We start from the raw sequence: 19,472 nt of genomic DNA, 5'->3' as shown, positions 1-19,472 counted from the left end.
TGCAATGAACGGAAGAGAAGTGACAATTTCACCTGGTTAATATTGCCTGCTAACCTGGATTTCTTTTAGCTAAATATGCAGGTTTAAAAATATATACTTCTGTGTATTGATTTTTAAGAAAGGCATTGATGTTTATGGTTAGGTACAGTCGTGCAACGATTGTGCTTTTTTTCGCAAATGCGCTTTTGTTAAATCATCCCCGTTTGGCGAAGTCTGCTGTCTTTGTTAGGAAGAAATAGTCTTCATAGTTCACAACGAGCCAGGTGGCCCAAACTGCTGCATATACCCTGACTCTGTTGCAGAGGTGACACATTTTCCCTAGTTAAAAGAAATTCATGTTAGCAGGCAATATTAACTAAAGATGCAGGTTTAAAAATATATACTTGTGTATTGATTTTAAGAAAGACATTGATGTTTATGGTTAGGTACAAGTTGGAACAACGACAGACCTTTTTCGCAAATGCGCACCGCATCGATTTTATGCAACGCAGGACAGGTTAGATAAACTAGTAATATCGTCAACCATGTGTAGTTAACTAGTGATTATGATTGATTGTTTTTATGAGATAAGTTTAATGCTTGCTAGCAACTTACCTTGGCTTCTTACTACATTCGCGTAACAGACAGGCTCCTCGTGGAGTGCAATGTAAAGCAGGTGGTTAGAGCGTTGGACTAGTTAACCGTAAGGTTGCATCCCCAAGCTGACAAGGTAAAAATCTGTCGTTCTGCCCCTGAACAAGGCAGTTAACCCACCGTTCCCAGGCCGTCATTGAAAATAAGAATGTGTTCTTAACTGACTTGCCTAGTTAAATATTTATATAAAATTATTATTTTTTTAAATCGGCATATCGGTGGCCAAAAATACCGATTTTTTTTTTTTTTTTTTTTTTTTTTTTTTTATTTTTATTTATTTATTTTTATTTATTTTTTTTATATATTTTTTTTTGATATGAAAACTTGAAATCGGCCCTAATTAATCTGCCATTCCAATTAATCGGTCGACCTCTACCCACCACCCTCCCTCCTCAGCCTGCTGCTGCTGGCCTTCTGCCATTTAGTCTCCTGAAGTTGCCGGTAATAGGCTCCACCAGCGGTCAACAACCTTTTCCATTTGGAGTGCCAATTTATTTGACTATTTCTACTGATATGATTTTCATACGCACAATTTTATGGAACTGTTTCATTTGTAATAGTCTTCATATCTCAATCAATGTCATGTGGTCAATCAAAATGTTACAATTCGAAAAGTAAATATTGCTAATATGTAAGAATAGCATACATACAGCCAACAAATAAAAACATTGCATTCGGTAGGTAAAAAATATCCTGGTTTTAAAAGTAAATATTCTATAAATCACATTGGCTATGCATGGCCTGTTTGCAAGGAACTTAACATTGTATTAACTTGGTCCAGCCCAAAGCATGTGCTTGCAACATTGTATAAAATATTTTGGGCCCTCAGTTTCCCACAGCTGTAGGCTACTTGCGTAAGGGATAATAAGTAATCGGGTAGGCCTATTTTATGCCTTTTCCACCGGCTCAGAGCATGAGATTTTTTCCCCCTTTCAATGCTGAGTGGTTGTTGAAAGGAAGAGGGATGGAAATATTTTTTTTAAATAGGCTACGTTGAGGAATTATTGTCGTTATCAATGAATGTAAAAATAATCGGCACATTTTTATGGGCCTACATTTCTGGGCAGGCCAGGTAACCTAGGGCTACTTCTATGCTTAATCAGGTGCGTGTCCTTACTCAAGATTGACAGGAGCGCCCCAAACAAAAGACAATTAATAAATTGACTACTCGTGTAGTGTATTTGTTACTTTACAGCCTTATTCTAAAATGAATTAAAACAAAAATCCTCATCAATCTGTACACAATACCCCATAATGACGAAGTGAAAACAGGTTTTTAGAACTGTACAAATTTTTTTAAAAGATGCGCGCTGACTGATTCACATCTGTGTGGGACTTTTTTTATAATTCAAATACTAAAATGGTTTGCATGATATTAGACTTTATTAGTTGAGTGACCACCTATGTAATTTGTTGGGTTATTGTTATCCAGGGATTTTTCTGCCATTGAAATCCTTAGGCGGGCCACTTAGGTGGCTCAAAAACGCTTATGTCTAAACAGTGTTGGTCTTTAATTACACTGGAGTAATTGGTACATTTTAGGAATGGAAAAATGCTTTCAGTAACTTTTTATCTGGTTTAAGTTATGTCGAAAAGAGAATGGACATATATATTTTCTTTTTACCCCTTTCTCCCCAATTTCGTAGTATCCAATTGGTAGTTAGTCTTGTCCCATCGCTGCAACTCCCGTACGGACTTGGGAGAGGCGACGGTCGAGAGCCGTGTGTCCTCCGAAACAACCCAGCCAAGCCGCACTGCTTTTTGACACAATACCCACTTAACCCGGAAGCCAGCCGCACCAATGTCTCGGGGGAAACACCGTACACCTGGCAACCGTGTCAGCGTGCACTGCGCCAGGCCCGCCACAGGAGTCGCTAGTGCGCAATGGGACAAAAACATCCCTGCCGGCCAAACCTTCCCCTATCCCGGACAACTAATTTAGCAGTATTGCCTTCATGTTTGATCAAAATAACATAGCATTAGCCATGGCGAAATGCCTGTAATTGCAGTATATTAGCTTTAAAACTGCAACATTTTATCTCGGCTCCATGTCAAAATGGGTAGAATTGCAGGAAATGTGCTTTCAAACTGGAAAAAATTCTCCCAGCTTGTTGGTGAAATGTGGACTTGCAGGAAATTGTCTCCACACCGCCAAGATGTAAATGCAAATCATTTTTGGCATGCGTTTTTCTGGATTTTTTTGTTGTTATTCTGTCACTCACAGTTCAAATAAACCTACCATTAAAATTATAGACTGATCATTTCTTTGTCAGTGGGCAAACGTACAAAATCAGCAGGGGATCAAATACTTTTTCCCCTCACTGTATATTCATTGGCTATGTCATGGCTAATTTGTAAGTGATGATAAATGTTGATACATTACTTGCTTAAACACTTAATCTGCAAAAATGACCAGATAATTATTGGATGATGGTGATTTCAGAACCAAAGTGTGGGGGACAAAAAAATAGACTAAATTGTGGTTTTTCCACAGGAGGCGCATGTAGCTTGTTTTTGTCGGCCAATCGTCAGTGGCACTACCCTCTGACTCTGTCATGGCAAGCAAGTTAGGATATCAATGGAAGATTGAATTTAAATTATGCCGTTAAATGAGAAGGATATGGTTCAATGACCAAGAGCCAGCAGGTAGGTTGCTACTTTGAATGAAGTTATTGTGTAGGACGGGGGAAAGTGCAGCTTATGTAGCTTTGATTAGCTGGCTTAACTAGCTTCTCTTCTTAGTTTGATGCAGTAAAAACGAGTGCTATGTAATCAGATTTGATGATAAATAACCTAGCAGCTTAAAGTTAGTAACTAGTACAAGTGGGTTTCTTTGCATCCCTCTCTTCCTCCTTGTGCTACTCAGTCACACACACAGCACGGCTCCTCCCCCACCTGCTGCCAGCTCAGTTTCCCTGTCCCTTCGCTTGTGTGTTTTAAAAGCTTCAGTTAATAACATAGCAAAAACAATGTATTTTCTGCTGCTTCCCTCAGGAAAGCTTGTTGGACATGAGAAGACATCTAATCTTAGATATGTATTGGATTGAGATTCATATCCCTAATAATAGATCATTAGGTCTGTGTGATATTAATAAAGGTTCAAAGATATTCTTCTGTAAACATCATTGACCTAAGTAATGGTATTTCTGAATGACTCCTAGCTTTATTTTCTGAAGAGGGGCTTGAATTCTGGGTTTAGCAATGCAGTTGTTCCACTGGTTAATCTTACCTTTGGCTGATGGCTTTAGTTTGCGTAGCATTTTCTATTTGACCTACAATGCTTCCGGTTTGATTTTAAAGATGAGTCTTTGGGTAATGGTTAGCCTAACTATGGCCTTTTTTACTTGCCCTTTAGTCATGACATGAATACTCTGTAACTGTAACTTGGAATTATGTGCAACTAGTCCGGATGTGAACCCGGACCAGTTACAGCTGTTTGTTATTCATTTGAATATACTCTGAATTGTTGACATTGGCAAAGTCTGTAGCAGTTGACAGCCATGACACTTTGTCATTGCATCAGTGAATTGTCACTGACCATCTGTACAATGCAAAACACTGAAAGATTAGTGGTACTGGTAAAGCCTTGTACCAGGTCCCACCAAGCATTTCTTTACAATGTTTTTTGCCTTCCAACTGACCCTTTTTGGCAATTTGATGTAGCCTTATTACAGAGAATTCCTCAGTTGTAGAGCTGTTGAGGTTTTTCTCATATGCGTCATCAATGAAGGTTAAAAAAAAGAAGGGCCTACTCATCTTCCCTTTATAAAGAGGCCACGTCAGCCACCTTGGCTGATTGGACTGTTTGTTTTAAGGTTTCTTAGCAACTATGTTTGCTGGAGGAAATGGATAACATTTTCATGTTTGATAAGAAAGATTTTTTTTAACATGCTTTATGAAAACAGTCAACATTCATTGAATTGGGTTGTTGATTGTTATGGCAGGTTTCTTTTATTAAGCCACTCACAATTGTGCTTACAAAAAAAAAACTTGGTCTGCTCTACTGTCTTGTATGGAATAGCACAGTTATAGTGTTGTATTGCGCCTCGGTTTCTGTACTGTTTGAATTCCCACTCCTTGGGCCATGACGGTCCAACCTTGTGGACTCTTAAATGACTCCCTTATCAGGAAGGGCTGAGACCTTTTGACATGGGGCTAAGTAGAGGTCGACCGATAATGATTTTTCAACGCCGATACCGATTTATTGGAGGACAAAAAAAAAGCCGATGCCGATATTTTATTATTTAAAAAAAAGAGTGTATATATTATTTATTTATTGGTAATAATGACAATTACAACAATATTGAATGAACACTTTTATTTTAACTTAATACATAAATAAAACCAATTTAATGCAAAAACACTGCAATATGTGCCATGTTTAAACGCTAACGTTTAAGTTCCTTGCTCAGAACATGAACGTATGAAAGCTGGTGGTTCCTTTTACATGAGTCTTCAATATTCCCGGTTAAGATGTTTTAGGTTTTAATTATTATAGGACTATTTCTCTCCATACCATTTGTATTTCATATACCGTTGACTATTGTATGTTCTTATAGGCACTATAGTACTGCCAGCCTATTCTCGGGAGTTGACAGGCTTGAAGTCAAACAGCGTTGTGCTTCAAGCATTGCGAAGAGCTGCTGGCAAACGCAGGAAAGTGCTGTTTGAATGAATGCTTACGAGCCTGCTGCTGCCTACCACCGCTCAGTCAGTCTGCTCTATCAAATCATAGACTTAATTATAATAAACACACAGAAATACGAGCCTTTAGGTCATTAATATGCTCAAATCCAGAAACTATAATTTCGAATACTGATTAGGCTTCCAAGATAGTTGAAGTTGTCGACATACTCGAGCTTCTCTCCATCGATGGTAATTGGTGGTGTATTAATGTACATGTCTTCTGTATGTTCATATGGAGACCAGTCTGTTGAGCATACATGCTGAGTCTGACTACTCCTGGAGTTGGATGATATAGAGGCCAGATCATCAGCAGAGTTGAGGTCTTCTAGATGGAAGAAGAGGGTCCGCTGGATTCCTCGATCATGGTCAGATGTTTGACACATTACCCAGTCGACGGTAACAAGAAAGAGGATGCAGCCTTGTCTAACACCAGACTTAAGTTGAAGTGACTCCAGTAAGAGAACTATCAAGGATGATGCTACATTCAAAGTTGAAATGAGGTTGACAATCTTGGGTGGTACTTCGTAGCCTCCAAGGATTCTCCATAACCTCTCATGGTGAACACTATCCAATGCCTTCTTGAAATTAAGTTGATCTAGAGGGGTGTGTTTGACACATTCGCTGAGGTTTCCTTTCTTTGGCAGTTTGACGATTAGTCCTTTTCTCTAGTCTTGTGATATGATATTATGCTCCCAGATCTTGCGAACAAGATCAGTCAGCTCCTTGGTGGTAGTAGTGTTGACGCCAGCTTTAAGTAGCCGTTGTCTCCGGTAGCTTACTTTTATTACACTATTTTCAACTCCGCATAGATGAACCTAACCTAACAAATTACAGTTTAATTTGAGTGACAACCTAATATCACTCAAGCCATTTCAGCATTTGAATGCTGAATGTGCCACACAGGTGTCAGATATCAGGAACAGGCCACCTACCTTGCATTGCTCAGTGCGCAGTGCTGGGCACATTGCTCAGTTTGACTACGTTACTGATGCTGCCTGGGCTTGGTCGGCATAACTAGATTAATGACTGTCAACATTTACATGCAGTTTAACACTGAAGGAGAGGATGCATCAGTTGTCACAAGATGAGTGGTATTTTCGCAAGGTAGAATGTAATATGAGAGACATTTTAGTGAACTGGCAATTCGTAACACATATTAATCCATTTTCTGACCAATGTATTCTACACTTGGACCGGTTTGGGCTACGCGGACCAATGCACTTGTATCTTAAACATATTGGTATCTGGGACTGAAGCAGTGAATCATTACATCCCTTTTTTAGAGCATGTCTTGGAGTTCAAATTGAGTGCAACCAAACAGGGTTGTTAATCAGGTAGGTGTGTGTGCATATGCAACTCTCCTAGGACAGTGGTAACCACCTCATTAGATACTAGGTGTCATGACAGACCAACAAGCAGTGACAATTCAGAGGGTAAGTGCAAAATATAGTGTCCACATAAAATAATGGTGCTCCTGTCTTCCCCCAGGGAGCCGTGCCTATGTGCTCCTGTCCCTCAGCCAGCAGGATGGTATTGAACAGCACATGGACTTTGACAATCGCTACACCCTCCTGGAGCTGTTTGCAGAGACCACTTCCTCTGAGGAGCATGGCATCTCTTTTGAGGGGATCCACCTCCCTCAGGTAGCTACCAAATCATATTCCATGTCTCTGTACTGTACTCTTACTTACCAATGGGTTCCTACATGTACCTCTATATCAAACCAGTGAATTACTGGTCGCTGAGATGTAATGTGACGTTTCCCCTGTGTGCTCCAGATCCCAGGGAAGCTGCTGTTCTCCCTGGTGAAACGCTACCTGTGTGTGACATCCCTGATGGACAAGCTCAACACGGCAGGGGTGGAGTCGAGCTCTGAGCGGCAAGACGCAGCAGGCTCCTCAGGGACAGGCCACCAGCTGGAGAACCTGCGTGTCCAACGAGAATTTGAGTTCACCATGGCCATGGCTAACCTCATCTCTGAGCTGGTGCGCGTCATGGGCTGGGACCGCAACCGGCAGCCGCCACAGTCAGCTGGCCTGGCCCAGGGCAGCGCCTGCGGGGAGGACCAGGAGGACGAGCCGCCCCGCCGTGTGGTGCGTTCTATCTTCCAGCCCCGCTTCTCTGCCTCTGCTTCTGCCTCTCCTGCCGCTGCCGCCGCCTCTAACATGGCAGCCGTCACACCACCCAAGAAGAAGACCGGCAACGGCTTCAAGACGCGCACAGACTTCGCCAGCCGCTCGGCTTACGTGGAATATGTGCAGGAAAACCTGAAGAGCGGCATGCTGGTCCGTATGTTGGAGGATTATGAGGAGGTCAGCGCTGGTGATGAGGGGGATTTCCGTTACAGTAATGACGGCTCGCCACCGGTGCAGGTAAAAAATCACACCTTGTATCGGCCTAGACTGTATCACACAGCACAGGCTCCTGCGATTTGAGTTAGGGTTGAGTGACGACGGCTTTGGGAAAAACATTATTAACGCTGTTAGGTCAGATTTGCTGTAAAGTGATTGACTTATTGCTATCTGCTTGTTTTTCTGGGCACAGGTGTACTGGACCTCCCTGTCTCGAACCTACTGGGTGCACTGGCACATGGTTGAGATCCTGGGCACTGGCACCAGTGGACAGGGTGAGAAAGACGCCCAGGAGAAGGCCTCCTCCCTCACTGAGACCATCAAGCTCACGACTGGTAAGAGAATCCCCTGCAACCACAGACTCACTCATGTTAGTGACTTTTAACAGTAACGCGGCTCCGACGCGCCAAAGAACACAAACTTTGAGCCGTAATGCACACGCAGGTTATTCTGTAAATTCAACAAATTGCCATATTGTTTTTATTAGAAACTGTTGTCTGATATTGTTGTCTTCCCTTGTATGCAGTGAGTCAGACATTGTTCTCCAAGCCTCCTGGTGGGCTGTACTCGTTGCCTTACCTGGCTGAGGGGCTGCAGTCTGACGGCGCCACCCTGAGCAGGGCCGAGTGGTGGGAAGTGCTCTTTTTCATCAAGAAGCTGGAACCAAAGCAACAGCAGGAGATCAACAACATCCTGCGTCAGAGCCTCGATGAACAGGCAAGTGCCCATCACTGGGGCTGTGGCGGTCATGAAATGTTGTCAGCCGGTAATTGTCATGCAAGCCTTTTGGATCATCTACATTTTTAAAATAAGTATAATAAATCAATTGAATTTACACCATCACAATAAATTCATTATTTATTTTAGGTCTAAAGAAACATGATGTGAAGAAAATGTATTTCAGAAGAACAGAATATGATTTGCCCTACTGTATGTTATCTGACTATGCACCATGCTGTAGGCTTGTTCATTTACCAGACAAGATGTGCTTAAGTCCCGTGCCATTATTTTATAATAATAGGAACATATTTGAACTTAGCTGAATAAAATAGAATGGCTATTTTTCCCTTTCTGGAGCGAGAGTGCCCCCATATGAAGTGGCTATGTTGAGCGTAAGTGATCATTTGAAACATGTACTATATGCTAGATTTAGAGTTATTTGGCAACTTTAGTTGTGAGTGATACAAACCTTAAAATGCCTTAGAAATCACAAGATATGAGCTGCATGATGCGACCTATAGGCTATTGATGATTTTGAGAAAGTCCCCCAAAAAAGCTTGCACTCTGTTCCTTGCCTCAGGCTGCACATGTTGTTCTCTCAAGTGATCATGTTTTCACCCATCAGACTGTTCTCAATTTAATCTGGTCTTTACTTGAATGGCCCATTTTTATTAAATGGGCAAGACACAAAAGGTGTGTCATCCGGATGCCCTGGAGTAGCGAATGGAAGCCACTTCCCCGCGGGTTTGTTTTTCACTCATGTTGAGTAGGCTACTCCGGTAATTTTGCTGTCAACAGGTGATATTCTGCCCAAACGTTGTATGCCATGGCTCCAACCCTATTCAAATCAAATTTTATTGGTCACATACACATATTTCGCAGATGTTATTGCGGGTGTTTGTTCCTGCAGCTACCCAGTGTTTAATTTTAGGAAACCAAGGGAAATCTGTTCGGGAACATTGATAGTTAAATGTTTTCACAACAAAACATCTCATTAAACTGACAGCCCCTCTCTGCGCGCTGGAGAAAGGAATGAAGGAGAGAGGGGAGGAGATGGAAACTCATAGTGGTGAGATATTCTGTTGCTAAAGGTAATGTGTCAGTCTATTATGGAAATATAAAAATATATTCACTATAAAATACAAATTCACTAAGTGTAGGCTAAATCTGAATTTGTTTAATTTAGGCTAGACCAAAGATGTCTGTCTGTCAGGTGTAATATGCTGTTGGCTATGTATTGTGTAACAGCACAATCATTATTTGAATTCAGTTAATTTTTTTCTCGGGCTTGGGCTCATAAAGGCTAATGCATAAGCTCCAATATGCATATGGGTGATTTGAATTAATCCTCACCTTAGAAAGTGCTGTCCATTTCGTTGTTAGGCTCTGAAACAACATTCACAACGACCATGTTTTCCACTCAGTTTCAACCTATTGTTGAACTCCTTTCTTCAAATTGAGCAATCACAGTGAGGTGAGTTTTAAAAGCACATACTGTGTTAAGTGTTTTGATGTGATTTGTTTTTTTGATTGGAGTGATGTTCGAGGGAAAATAGAGCCCCCCCCCGCCACCCAATCCCTCTTTAATTCTCTCACTCTTCCTGTTCTTTTCATGACGCACAGCCCCATGGAAGTTGAGAGTAGATTTCATGTTTTTGCCTTGCCTCTCTCTAATCTGTCAGATGTCAGACGTAGACGAGGCCACTCTTATCCAGCTGTTGGTGCCAGGCGAGGTGGCCCGGAAGCTGCTCCACTACCTGAAGCAGACCCTGCAAAACTCATGTCTGTGGGACCTGCTCTGCTCCCATGCCTTCTCTAAACACTACCTGCGGCGCGGTGGGGGAGGCCTGGAAGACGACGAGCTGCTGCCCGATGGCTCCCTCGGATCCTCTGGCCTGGGTGGAGGACGGAGCAACTCCTCATCTGATGCCGCCACCGCCGCCTCTTCCTCCTCTGCCATGGGCTCATTGTCCAAGAAGCCCAAGAAGGAGAGTCCTACGGACTATTGCTCTGACACGGAGTCTGAATTGCCCATGGAAGATGAGTCTAACTACCCAGAAGACCTGAAGGAAAAGATGAAAGGTGTGGCAGTCTGTGTTTGAGCTTTGTTTGTTTTGGTTATTGGCAAACTGCCTCTAGCTGTAGGCAACACCTTTTTCCAGAGAAAGACAAGTGAAACTATAAACATGCCCAAGAATACAGGGGTGTTTTTATTACCTGACACTATTGCACTCTAGCCTGATTTTTAAATGATGACAGCCATTCTTGCTCCAACATGCTTTGCCTTGTGTTTTCCCCACCAGTGTTTAACAACCCCAAGGTGCAGGGCAAGAAGACAGCCCTGGAGAAGCTGGGGGAGGTGGTTGACATCATGAAGAAGAGTGGCTCAGATCCAGTCCAGCAGCTGGCTGGGATCAAGTTCATCATCCAGGTCCTAGAGGATGAGGGGCCTCAGGAGAGAAGCACCCTCAGGACGGACGCTGTCCAGACCATACGGTAAGGCTGCTGCCTGCACACTTCTATTCTCTTAGGGTCACGTTTGAACTCTAACATTTTGTCCTCCAACTTGATCTTTGACCCCCCCCCCACCCCCCAGGGATAAAGTCCTGAAGTTTTTGGTCGAAATACTGAGTGGGCAGTCCAAGGAGAACGTGGTCAGCACCTTGCGTCTCACCCGCGCCCTCATGGTCAAGTACGAGTGGAGGGTCTCCTTTGCCACTGAAGGTGGCGTCAAAGCTATCCTCTCCTGTATGCAGGAATACCCCACTGTCCCACAGGTCCAGCAAGTCGCTCTGGCTGTGAGTTCTCAATCATTTTGTTTTCTTTTTTTACTCCCGTTTTGTTATCTAGCTAGTTTTGTAATGAAAGAGCACGTTTTCTTATAGTTTTAGGGGATGACAAGTCATGACAACACTACAGCTGTGAAGGAGTAGTTATCTATCATGTTTCTGTCCACACTTAGTGTGTGTGTTGGTTTCTCCCCCTCCTCCCTAGACTCTGATGGTTATCACAGGTGCCAGTAAGCATGACCTGGGCAGTATGAGCAGCTGTTATCTTCCTCTCTCCGAGTCTGGCACACCCATGATGCTCGGGGTCTTTGCCAGTATTGGCTCTGCCACCGCCGAGGGCTCCAAGGGACTGCTGGCTGCAATCCCCGCTGGCATTGAACTGATGCTCAACACACCTAGGTATGTCTTTTACACCCCGACTGGCTCTCAAAGGGGATGGTAACATGCCCAACTCCACTGTTTCCTATGATGACGCTGCTATGTCACAGTGGCGGCTAAGGGATATCTGTTCTCTCTCCTACCAGGTGTATGTTGTCGGTGAGGAATGGTCTGTTGGTGATCATCATGCTGATCTCCAGTAGTAAGAGCCTGGCGGAACAGCTGGTGGCCTGTGACGTCAGCGCTGTGCTCAAGAAGTGCCTCTCAGCCTCGCGGCCAGTGAACATGCTGGCCATAATTGCCCTCAACCACATTTCCATGGTCCACAAGCTGGAGAAGAAAGGTACGATTTCACTGCTCGTCTGAACGCACTTCTTCCGGTTATGTGTAGGGGTTCCTAGCTAGCTAGTTGCACATATGCTTTTTCTGCCATGCCTCTTGCATTCCTATAATAGATCCTTCTTCCCACAATAAATGATGAAGAATATTTGATTTTCCTCTTCTTGTGGGCTTATGTCCTAATGGGGACAAAGAAGATTAAATAAATAAATTCTGTTCTGGATATTTTTTCCAGAGTCAAAGGATGAGTTGGACTTCAAGGACACAGAGCTGAAGATGCTGGTGGTGAGCCTGAAGGAGATGACGGCAACCAAGGAGGTGATCCTGACACTGGAGCAGCTGCTGTGCGACGACGCCTCCCAGCTAGAGGAGGAGCGCAACCAGGTGACCCGCAGCCGAGAGACCTACCAGGACCTGGTGCGCCTCATGGACCAGCACCGAGCTGACCGGGCCGCGCAGCTCTCCATCCTCAGGTGAGACGGAGGGGCTTGTTGTGCTGCCTACCGACAGGGTTTAGTTGTTGGAATGTCATGTCAGTGCCTAGATCATGTCATCAGTGTACTGTGTAATGAACCTCCAAAGGGCGTGTTATTTATGTATGCAATGCATGTATTTTATTTTCAATGGTGCCCTGAGGACAACTAATTTAACACAAACATTTGTATATTCTCTCCTGTAGAATATTGAACAAGTTCTTGGACAATTACCTGGAGGATCTGCTTCCATGGCATGAGAGCATAGAACCATGCTTGTCTTCTATGACTGCATTCATCAATGACCGTGAGGTAGGAAAGATCCTCCATGATTATAAACCTAAAGGCGTGTAGTTATAATCCTCTACGTTTCTATTTTAGGTACGTATTCAATTAATGGTTTTGTAATTGACACAAGGTTGTTTCGTCTAGGTTGTCCAGCTGCTCATCCGCTTCCTGTATCGCCTGGCCTCTGTGAACAAAGACTATGCCGTGGTGATGTGTCGTCTGGGCACGAAGGACGCCCTGGTCAAGGCGCTAGACAAGCACAGTATCAACCTGCTGTTGGTCACAGAGCTGCGGGACTTGATCACAGACTGTGAGAAGTACGCCAGTCTCTACAAGAAAATGACCACCAGCGTTCTGGCTGGTTGCATACAGGTTTAATACAAATTCTACTATCTTACCTATTCAGTCAGTTACAAGACTAGGTTTTTATATTGTAAAATTCCTCATACATTTTTTTTTTTTTTTTTTTACTTGTGGGTCTTTGAAATGTTCCTTCAATAGTGGGTGCCACATTTGGCTTGCAAGTGTCATGCTACTCTGTTGCTAATAGCTCATTTGTAATCTGTGCTGTCCTTTCTAACCAAATACAGATGGTTTTGGGCCAAATAGAGGAGCATCGACGAAGCCACCAACCAATTAACATCCCCTTCTTCGACATCTTTCTGCGCAATCTGTGCCAAGGTGTGTATGTGTTTGTTTAAAAAAATATATATATATAAATCACTTTTAGCTGACTCGAAGCCCAACTGAATACCAGCCTTGCATAGAAGTGGTGCTAAAATAAATCATGTCATTACTTTTGTATTCTTTTTTTCATAAAATCAAGAAATGAGTGTACTGGTAGATTTTTATTTACTTTAACCAAACATCCCTTGAAGTTTTTATTTAGCTTCTGAAAGTTAATTTACAACTTGTCTTTAAAATGTCATACTTTGTTTGTGACCATTTAACAGGATCTAGTGTGGAACTCAAGGAGGACAAGTGCTGGGAGAAAGTGGAGGTTTCCTCTAATCACCATCGAGCCAACAAGCTCACTGATAAGAACCCCAAAACTTACTGGGAGTCCAATGGCTGCACAGGTTCCCATTTTATCAACATCTACATGCACAAGGGGGTGGTGATTAGGTACGTCCACACATCACTTTGGCCATACAGAGGGTTTAGAATGTTGACATGTTTAATCTTGCACTAAAATTGCACTTTCTTTTTTTTTTAAGACAATTGAAAATGAACCACACCTGTGTTGCTCACTTTTACCATGCCTCTATACCGAAACTTTTGTTATTGCCTTGTTCATGTATCTGGATTATTATGCTAGACTGCATGCTTTCTTAAACAACTGCTGTGGTTACCTCAATGACATTGATATTTGTATTTTAAATATTTTTTTTTACAGTAAGTTCCCAATAGTTACAGGAAGCAAATGTTCTCCTTTTCTTGTTAAACTCAGGCAATTGGCAGTGCTTGTGGCCAGTGAAGACTCCAGCTATATGCCTGCCCGCATGGTAGTACTTGGAGGAGACGACCCCACAAACATCAACACAGAGCTAAACACAGTAAGTAGCTGTATAAGCAGACAGGAGTAGGAAACTTTGGAAGTAGGTTAAATTTACCATCTTGTCTTTAAGGTTTAAGCCCCTCACCCACCCAACTCTTTGTTTTTACAGGTCAATGTGCCCCCTTCAGCCAATCGCATTGTGTTGCTGGAGAACATGACCCGCTTCTGGTCCATTGTGCAGATCAGGATCAAGAGGTGTCAGCAGGTGGGCTGTGGAATCATGAAAATTTGAATTTCAGTTTACATCCTGAATTGACATGGTATTGATCCCAACCCTGGTCAGCAGGGAGTCTCCTTTTAAATTTTGAACCTTCTCTTTCCACCAGGGTGGCATTGACACACGGGTCCATGGCTTTGAGGTGCTGGGGCCCAAGCCCACCTTCTGGCCTGTGTTCAAGGAGCAGCTCTGCTGTCGCACCTACCTCTTCTACACCACTAAGGCCCACACCTGGTGCCAGGAGATCCTGGAGGACAAGGCCCAGCTGCTGCAGCTCTTCAACAAGTAAGCCTGTCTCTACTATACACGGTACTGCAAACTACACTGACCCCCTGACGGCGCTAACCTGGCCTGGTGTGTCTCTGCAGACTGAACAGCGCTCTGCGACATGAGCAGATGTTTGCTGACCGCTTCCTGCCTGATGCCGAGGCAGCGGAGGCTCTGGGACGTACCTGCTGGGAGGCCCTCGTCACCCCCATTGTACAGAGCATCACCATCTCGGGTAACTTTTGGAGTCTGTCTCACTCTTTCTCTCGTCTTTCTCTCTTTCACTTCAGCTAGCTTCTATCAGTCATACATTTTCATCAACTAAGATTCAGTCAGTTGAAGTACAAATAACTTGCTTCTCTTCTCCACTCCCAACAGAGACCCAAGTCCTCAGTCCCCTCTCCTGGCTGCTCAGTGAGTACCTTGACAACGCAGAGTCAGCCAGGCGCTGCAAGAGCCGGGCCGCCATCTTCAACTCCCGCGTTCGTCGCCTCACCCACCTACTGGTCCATGTGGATACCAGCAGAGTGGACACAGAGGAGCTCAAGCCGCCCATCAAGTGCAGTGAGTAATCCTGTAACGCTATACCTTACCACGCATTTACTTCTGATGAACACTCAAGGCTGCTATGAGTCTTTTCTCTCTCCAGCTTCTCAACCTTGAGAATAGTGAACTGACAATTATTGCCCCTGGAAATAGGTGCTGGGAATTGCCAATCAAAATGAGCTGAGAATAAGTCTTAGTAGACTAGATTTTGCATGGTAGTATAATATTTGGAAATGCGAGCGTATTGATACTTACTTTACTTACAATATTTGGTAGACACCACCCATCAAGTCTTCCGTATTTCAAGGTATTTCTTTTGTTTTCAGAAGGTATCAACCGAAGCAAAGATTTAAAGAGTAAGTAACAGTTTAGAGGCTAATGTACTGCATTTCGTTTTAAGTTATTCTTCCAGCTCAATGGCACCCCCATTTTTTATTTTTTTATTTTATTTTATTATTTTTTATAACTAATGACTGCAACATTCCGCTTTCCTCCCACACGCAACCCTCCAGTTTCAGTTGAAAATGATCAGGACGATGTGTTATTGATTTTGTTGTTTTTGGCTGCAGATTGTTTTTACCCTGATTTATCTCAAACCTTTTGTTTAGAAGGTAACTGAATTGTCATTTACTTTCAGATGGAAAAGAGGGAAAGAACAAAGATGTAGCCGCTGTCTCCTCTTCCTCCTCCTCCAACTCTGTCAAACCGAAGATGAAGAACACCAGCAGTATTGCAGGGATAGCACTGTGTTGGCAGGGCGTTGTACAGAGACAGGTAAGCCACTCCTATTGCTCTAAAACCGCTGAGGCCCATTATAAACCTACTCTGATCGAATGTCCTTGAAGTAAGTTGGTGTAGTAACTCTAAACAAAATGTTTGAGTCAAGATGGCATCACTAAATGAGTCTTTGGCAAGATTTCAAAGTTGGAACTCATAGATAAATAACTTTTGGAGTGATGACTTGACACATGTTTAACAGGTTAAGAAGTTTTTGGACTCTACGTGCAGCCTGCCAGACTTTGTGGAGCGCTACAGGAACATGTACCTCCGTCTGAAGAATGCCATGGAGGAACTGTTTGGCCAACAGACAGCGTTTGTGCTGGCTCTCCGCCACGGCTTCTCTGCTGCTCTCCTACAGCTCTCCATCCTCACCGCCATGCACGTGAGTTATACTAGACGACCTATACTCAATACTACTTGGGTCATATTAGGGCAAACAACGGAAAACACACTGTTCTTCCCCGTTCCAGTCATTTTTCTTCTGTTTAGTACCTAATGAACATGACCCGGCAGTGCACCGGTAACACATCTATTCTCCAGATCACTGCTCTTTGTGTAGGTTGAATTCTCCATCTCTTGTGTTTTGCAGGTGAGCGAGCGGTTTGCCCAGTACATCGACTTGATGATCCAGGAGAGTGGAGTGGACTCTGGCAACGTGGAGACTCTTAACCAGTTGCAGCAGTTCCTAGAACCAATGCTCTTCCTCTCCGGCCTGGAGCTGGCCAACACCTTTGAGCACTTTTACAGGTAAGTCCACATTTCTATCCCTGTAGTTGGTAAGGTCAACCTAACACCATTTATCATTCTGAAAAGGACCATATTGTACCTGAGTCTCAATCCATCTCATTTCCTCCTCCACAGGTACTACCTGGGTGACAGGCTGCTAGGCCAGGGCAAGGTGTGGCTGGAGAGTGCTGTCATAATGCAGATAGGCACCTGCTTCCCCAACCGCTTCCCCCAGCAGATGCTGAAGAACCTGAGTGAGTCTGAGGAGCTGCAGCAGGAGTTCCACCTCTACCGCCTCCAGCAGCTGGACAAGACCCTTCAGGATGTCGACGAGGAGGTGAGCAGAGGATGAGAACCACTATTGTATCAGGCCCTGCAATGTTTTTCCTTTATTTTTTTATATATATAGCTGATGCTCGTTTCCAAAGCAGCATACACATGTTACAATGTGATATGGGCTCATGGGAATCCAACCCATAACAAACTATTTTTGTCCGTTGCTGTGCTACAGATGATGGATGATCAGCCATCTGAGCCTGAGGAGGAGAGTGAGGTGAAGGTGCTGATCCTGTCTCCTCGCTGCTGGGCTGTCTCCTCCCCCTGCTACATGGACAACCACAGCAGATACTTCCCCAAGCAGCTCTGCACCTACCTGGCAGAGTTCACGGACTTCTACTCTAACAGTCAGTCCCCTTCGGTTATCTCTTTTCAAAAAGTTTGGTTGTATGCAATAATTTGTTTGCCTCATATTGATGTATGTTAATATTTCTCATATGTGACTGACTGCCTCGATTTGGTCTTATGTAGCCCCAAAAATTGTGGACTTTTTAAAAATATATATTGGATAAAAGAGACTCAGCTACAAAATGGTATCATACACTACAGTTGAGGAACAATGGGAAAGTAATTCTGCTTTAAAAGTTAACTTTTAACACCACTTTTGAGAAAATGGCCCTTGGATGTTTTGGTACACCTACTGGAGAGCTCTTTGTCTACACCCCTTCAGCATCGTTCCCACCCTCTTAAGCCTTAGGTGGGGCTATCTCTTTAAGGCTTGACGTGTGAGACCATGTGCTGAACAGAGTAAGTAGTTTAGTAAACAACCAAATATTTCAAGACTAAGTGTTAAAAGTAGGATCCTACAATAAGGAAAGAATCCATGTAAAATACACTTATCTAGTCCTTGGCCTATATCCTAATCTGACTTTGGTGCAGGTCATGTTCTTCACATTAGCGTCCCTGGTAAACACACACTATCAAATAACATCCAAGTTTATTTGTTACATGCACTGGATACAGAAGGTGTAAACAGTACAGTGAAATTGTTACTTGCAATGTCGTCCGTCCCCCCCCCCCCCCCCCCAAAATTAAAAGAAAATTAACCGCAGAGCAAATTTCACGTCTGCTGAGCGCAAACTTGAACGTTGTGAAAATTCTGTGCAACTTCCAGCGCACGTTTACTGTGAACACTGAGGCTGTACCTGCTTTAAGGTAGTTTTAACCAGTGGCCTACATCAAAAACAACAGAAAATGCATCCCATAATATTTTAACATGGAAATGGCTGTTCTGTCATTCAGCCTACAATAGCAGCCAATGTGTGGTGTTCAATGTAAGCCTACATTCCATGAGACTTACAACAACAAACATGCAGGGCTTGACATTAACCTGTTAATCTACTTGTCCTTCAGACAATGAGGCGATTGAAAATGTTGTGTTTGATGAAAGTAACCACTTTTACCATATAAAATGCATCATTATTCCCATACCATTATTACATAGAATCAGACAAATTATGCTACCCTCTGCCTATTGGCTACTTAGTTTATTCAAGCCGGTCTCAAAATACAACACTGCCTCTTTAAGACAAAAGCTCTTTACCTGACCGGCTTTTCAAAGATGTCTAGAAATATACACGTTTTGTTCTCTTGTAAGAAGCAATTACTCCCCTATTGCTTACTACAAATTATCTATAACTGGGCTAATAACTTACTAGCTAGCAAAGGATATGAAAATAGTGTGCACACGTGGTTACATGCAGCTCTTGCTTTGATCTCAAAACAAGAAGTGAATGGCACGGATCCATGTACGGCAATGGTCTATTTGCATATAGGCCTACTGCAGCTCTTATTATTTATACCGCACCGGTCTGTGTAGAGTACGGTCTGAGTAGTGCATGTCAATGCAATAGAATCCTACTCCGATGCGTTCTGCCTACAACAAAATCTTTTGGATAGTTCATTATGTTTTGGTATGTTGCATTGAAAGTGGCTAATATTGCGTTGATTCGATCACAACTGCCACAGTAAAGGAGACGTTGATGGTGTTAACAGAGAGAACTCTAGAACAGTGGTCACCAACCTTTTCTGAGTCAAGATCACGGAGTCAAAATGCAAGCTGAGATCTACCGCTCAGATTTTTTAACACGACTTAAAAAATGTAAGCCTGCAACATTAACCAATTTAAAAACCACATATTGGCTTTGCTTGAATTGCCTGCCAATGAATGTATTGTTCAGAGCATTTAAAAATTTGAGGTAGGCTATATGATCACACTGGTAACGCATCTTTTTTTATTAATTGTGAAGCACAGCTGAGTGAGAATACATTTAAATAATTGGCTTTTATTTTTATTTCACTGGGCTGATGGTGCCTGCATCTGATGGGTTTTTTCCATAAATATTTACTGATCGACTAGGAATGCCTTGGATATTGACCAGTTGA

At 43.1% G+C, this 19,472-nt stretch overlaps 1 protein-coding gene across 3 annotated transcripts in view; it reads left to right on the top strand.

Moving 5' to 3' along the window:
- The window catches only part of LOC115153108 (cullin-9), a 35,651-nt gene that overhangs the window by 5,316 nt on the left and 10,863 nt on the right, over positions 1–19,472 (top strand). The window contains exons 3-27 of one of the 3 annotated variants that reach the window (XM_029698172.1): positions 6,808–6,962; positions 7,098–7,691; positions 7,864–8,005; positions 8,197–8,387; positions 10,073–10,472; positions 10,694–10,886; positions 10,987–11,188; positions 11,385–11,578; positions 11,704–11,900; positions 12,132–12,369; positions 12,576–12,681; positions 12,802–13,029; positions 13,248–13,338; positions 13,611–13,782; positions 14,108–14,213; positions 14,325–14,420; positions 14,542–14,717; positions 14,801–14,934; positions 15,078–15,263; positions 15,575–15,601; positions 15,883–16,019; positions 16,225–16,407; positions 16,615–16,772; positions 16,887–17,088; positions 17,263–17,434. In XM_029698172.1, the coding sequence (XP_029554032.1) occupies positions 6,808–6,962; positions 7,098–7,691; positions 7,864–8,005; positions 8,197–8,387; positions 10,073–10,472; positions 10,694–10,886; positions 10,987–11,188; positions 11,385–11,578; positions 11,704–11,900; positions 12,132–12,369; positions 12,576–12,681; positions 12,802–13,029; positions 13,248–13,338; positions 13,611–13,782; positions 14,108–14,213; positions 14,325–14,420; positions 14,542–14,717; positions 14,801–14,934; positions 15,078–15,263; positions 15,575–15,601; positions 15,883–16,019; positions 16,225–16,407; positions 16,615–16,772; positions 16,887–17,088; positions 17,263–17,434 (4,680 nt within the window). Of the gene's footprint in view, positions 1–6,807; positions 6,963–7,097; positions 7,692–7,863; positions 8,006–8,196; positions 8,388–10,072; positions 10,473–10,693; positions 10,887–10,986; positions 11,189–11,384; positions 11,579–11,703; positions 11,901–12,131; positions 12,370–12,575; positions 12,682–12,801; positions 13,030–13,247; positions 13,339–13,610; positions 13,783–14,107; positions 14,214–14,324; positions 14,421–14,541; positions 14,718–14,800; positions 14,935–15,077; positions 15,264–15,571; positions 15,602–15,882; positions 16,020–16,224; positions 16,408–16,614; positions 16,773–16,886; positions 17,089–17,262; positions 17,435–19,472 lie in introns of all 3 variants that reach the window. The other 2 variants (XM_029698171.1, XM_029698173.1) reach the window with 2 other exon arrangements.

The sequence above is a fragment of the Salmo trutta genome, chromosome 18 (genome assembly GCF_901001165.1).
Source record: "Salmo trutta chromosome 18, fSalTru1.1, whole genome shotgun sequence".
Taxonomy (NCBI): Eukaryota; Metazoa; Chordata; class Actinopteri; order Salmoniformes; family Salmonidae; genus Salmo; species Salmo trutta.
This window is presented reverse-complemented; position numbering and strand designations above follow the sequence as displayed.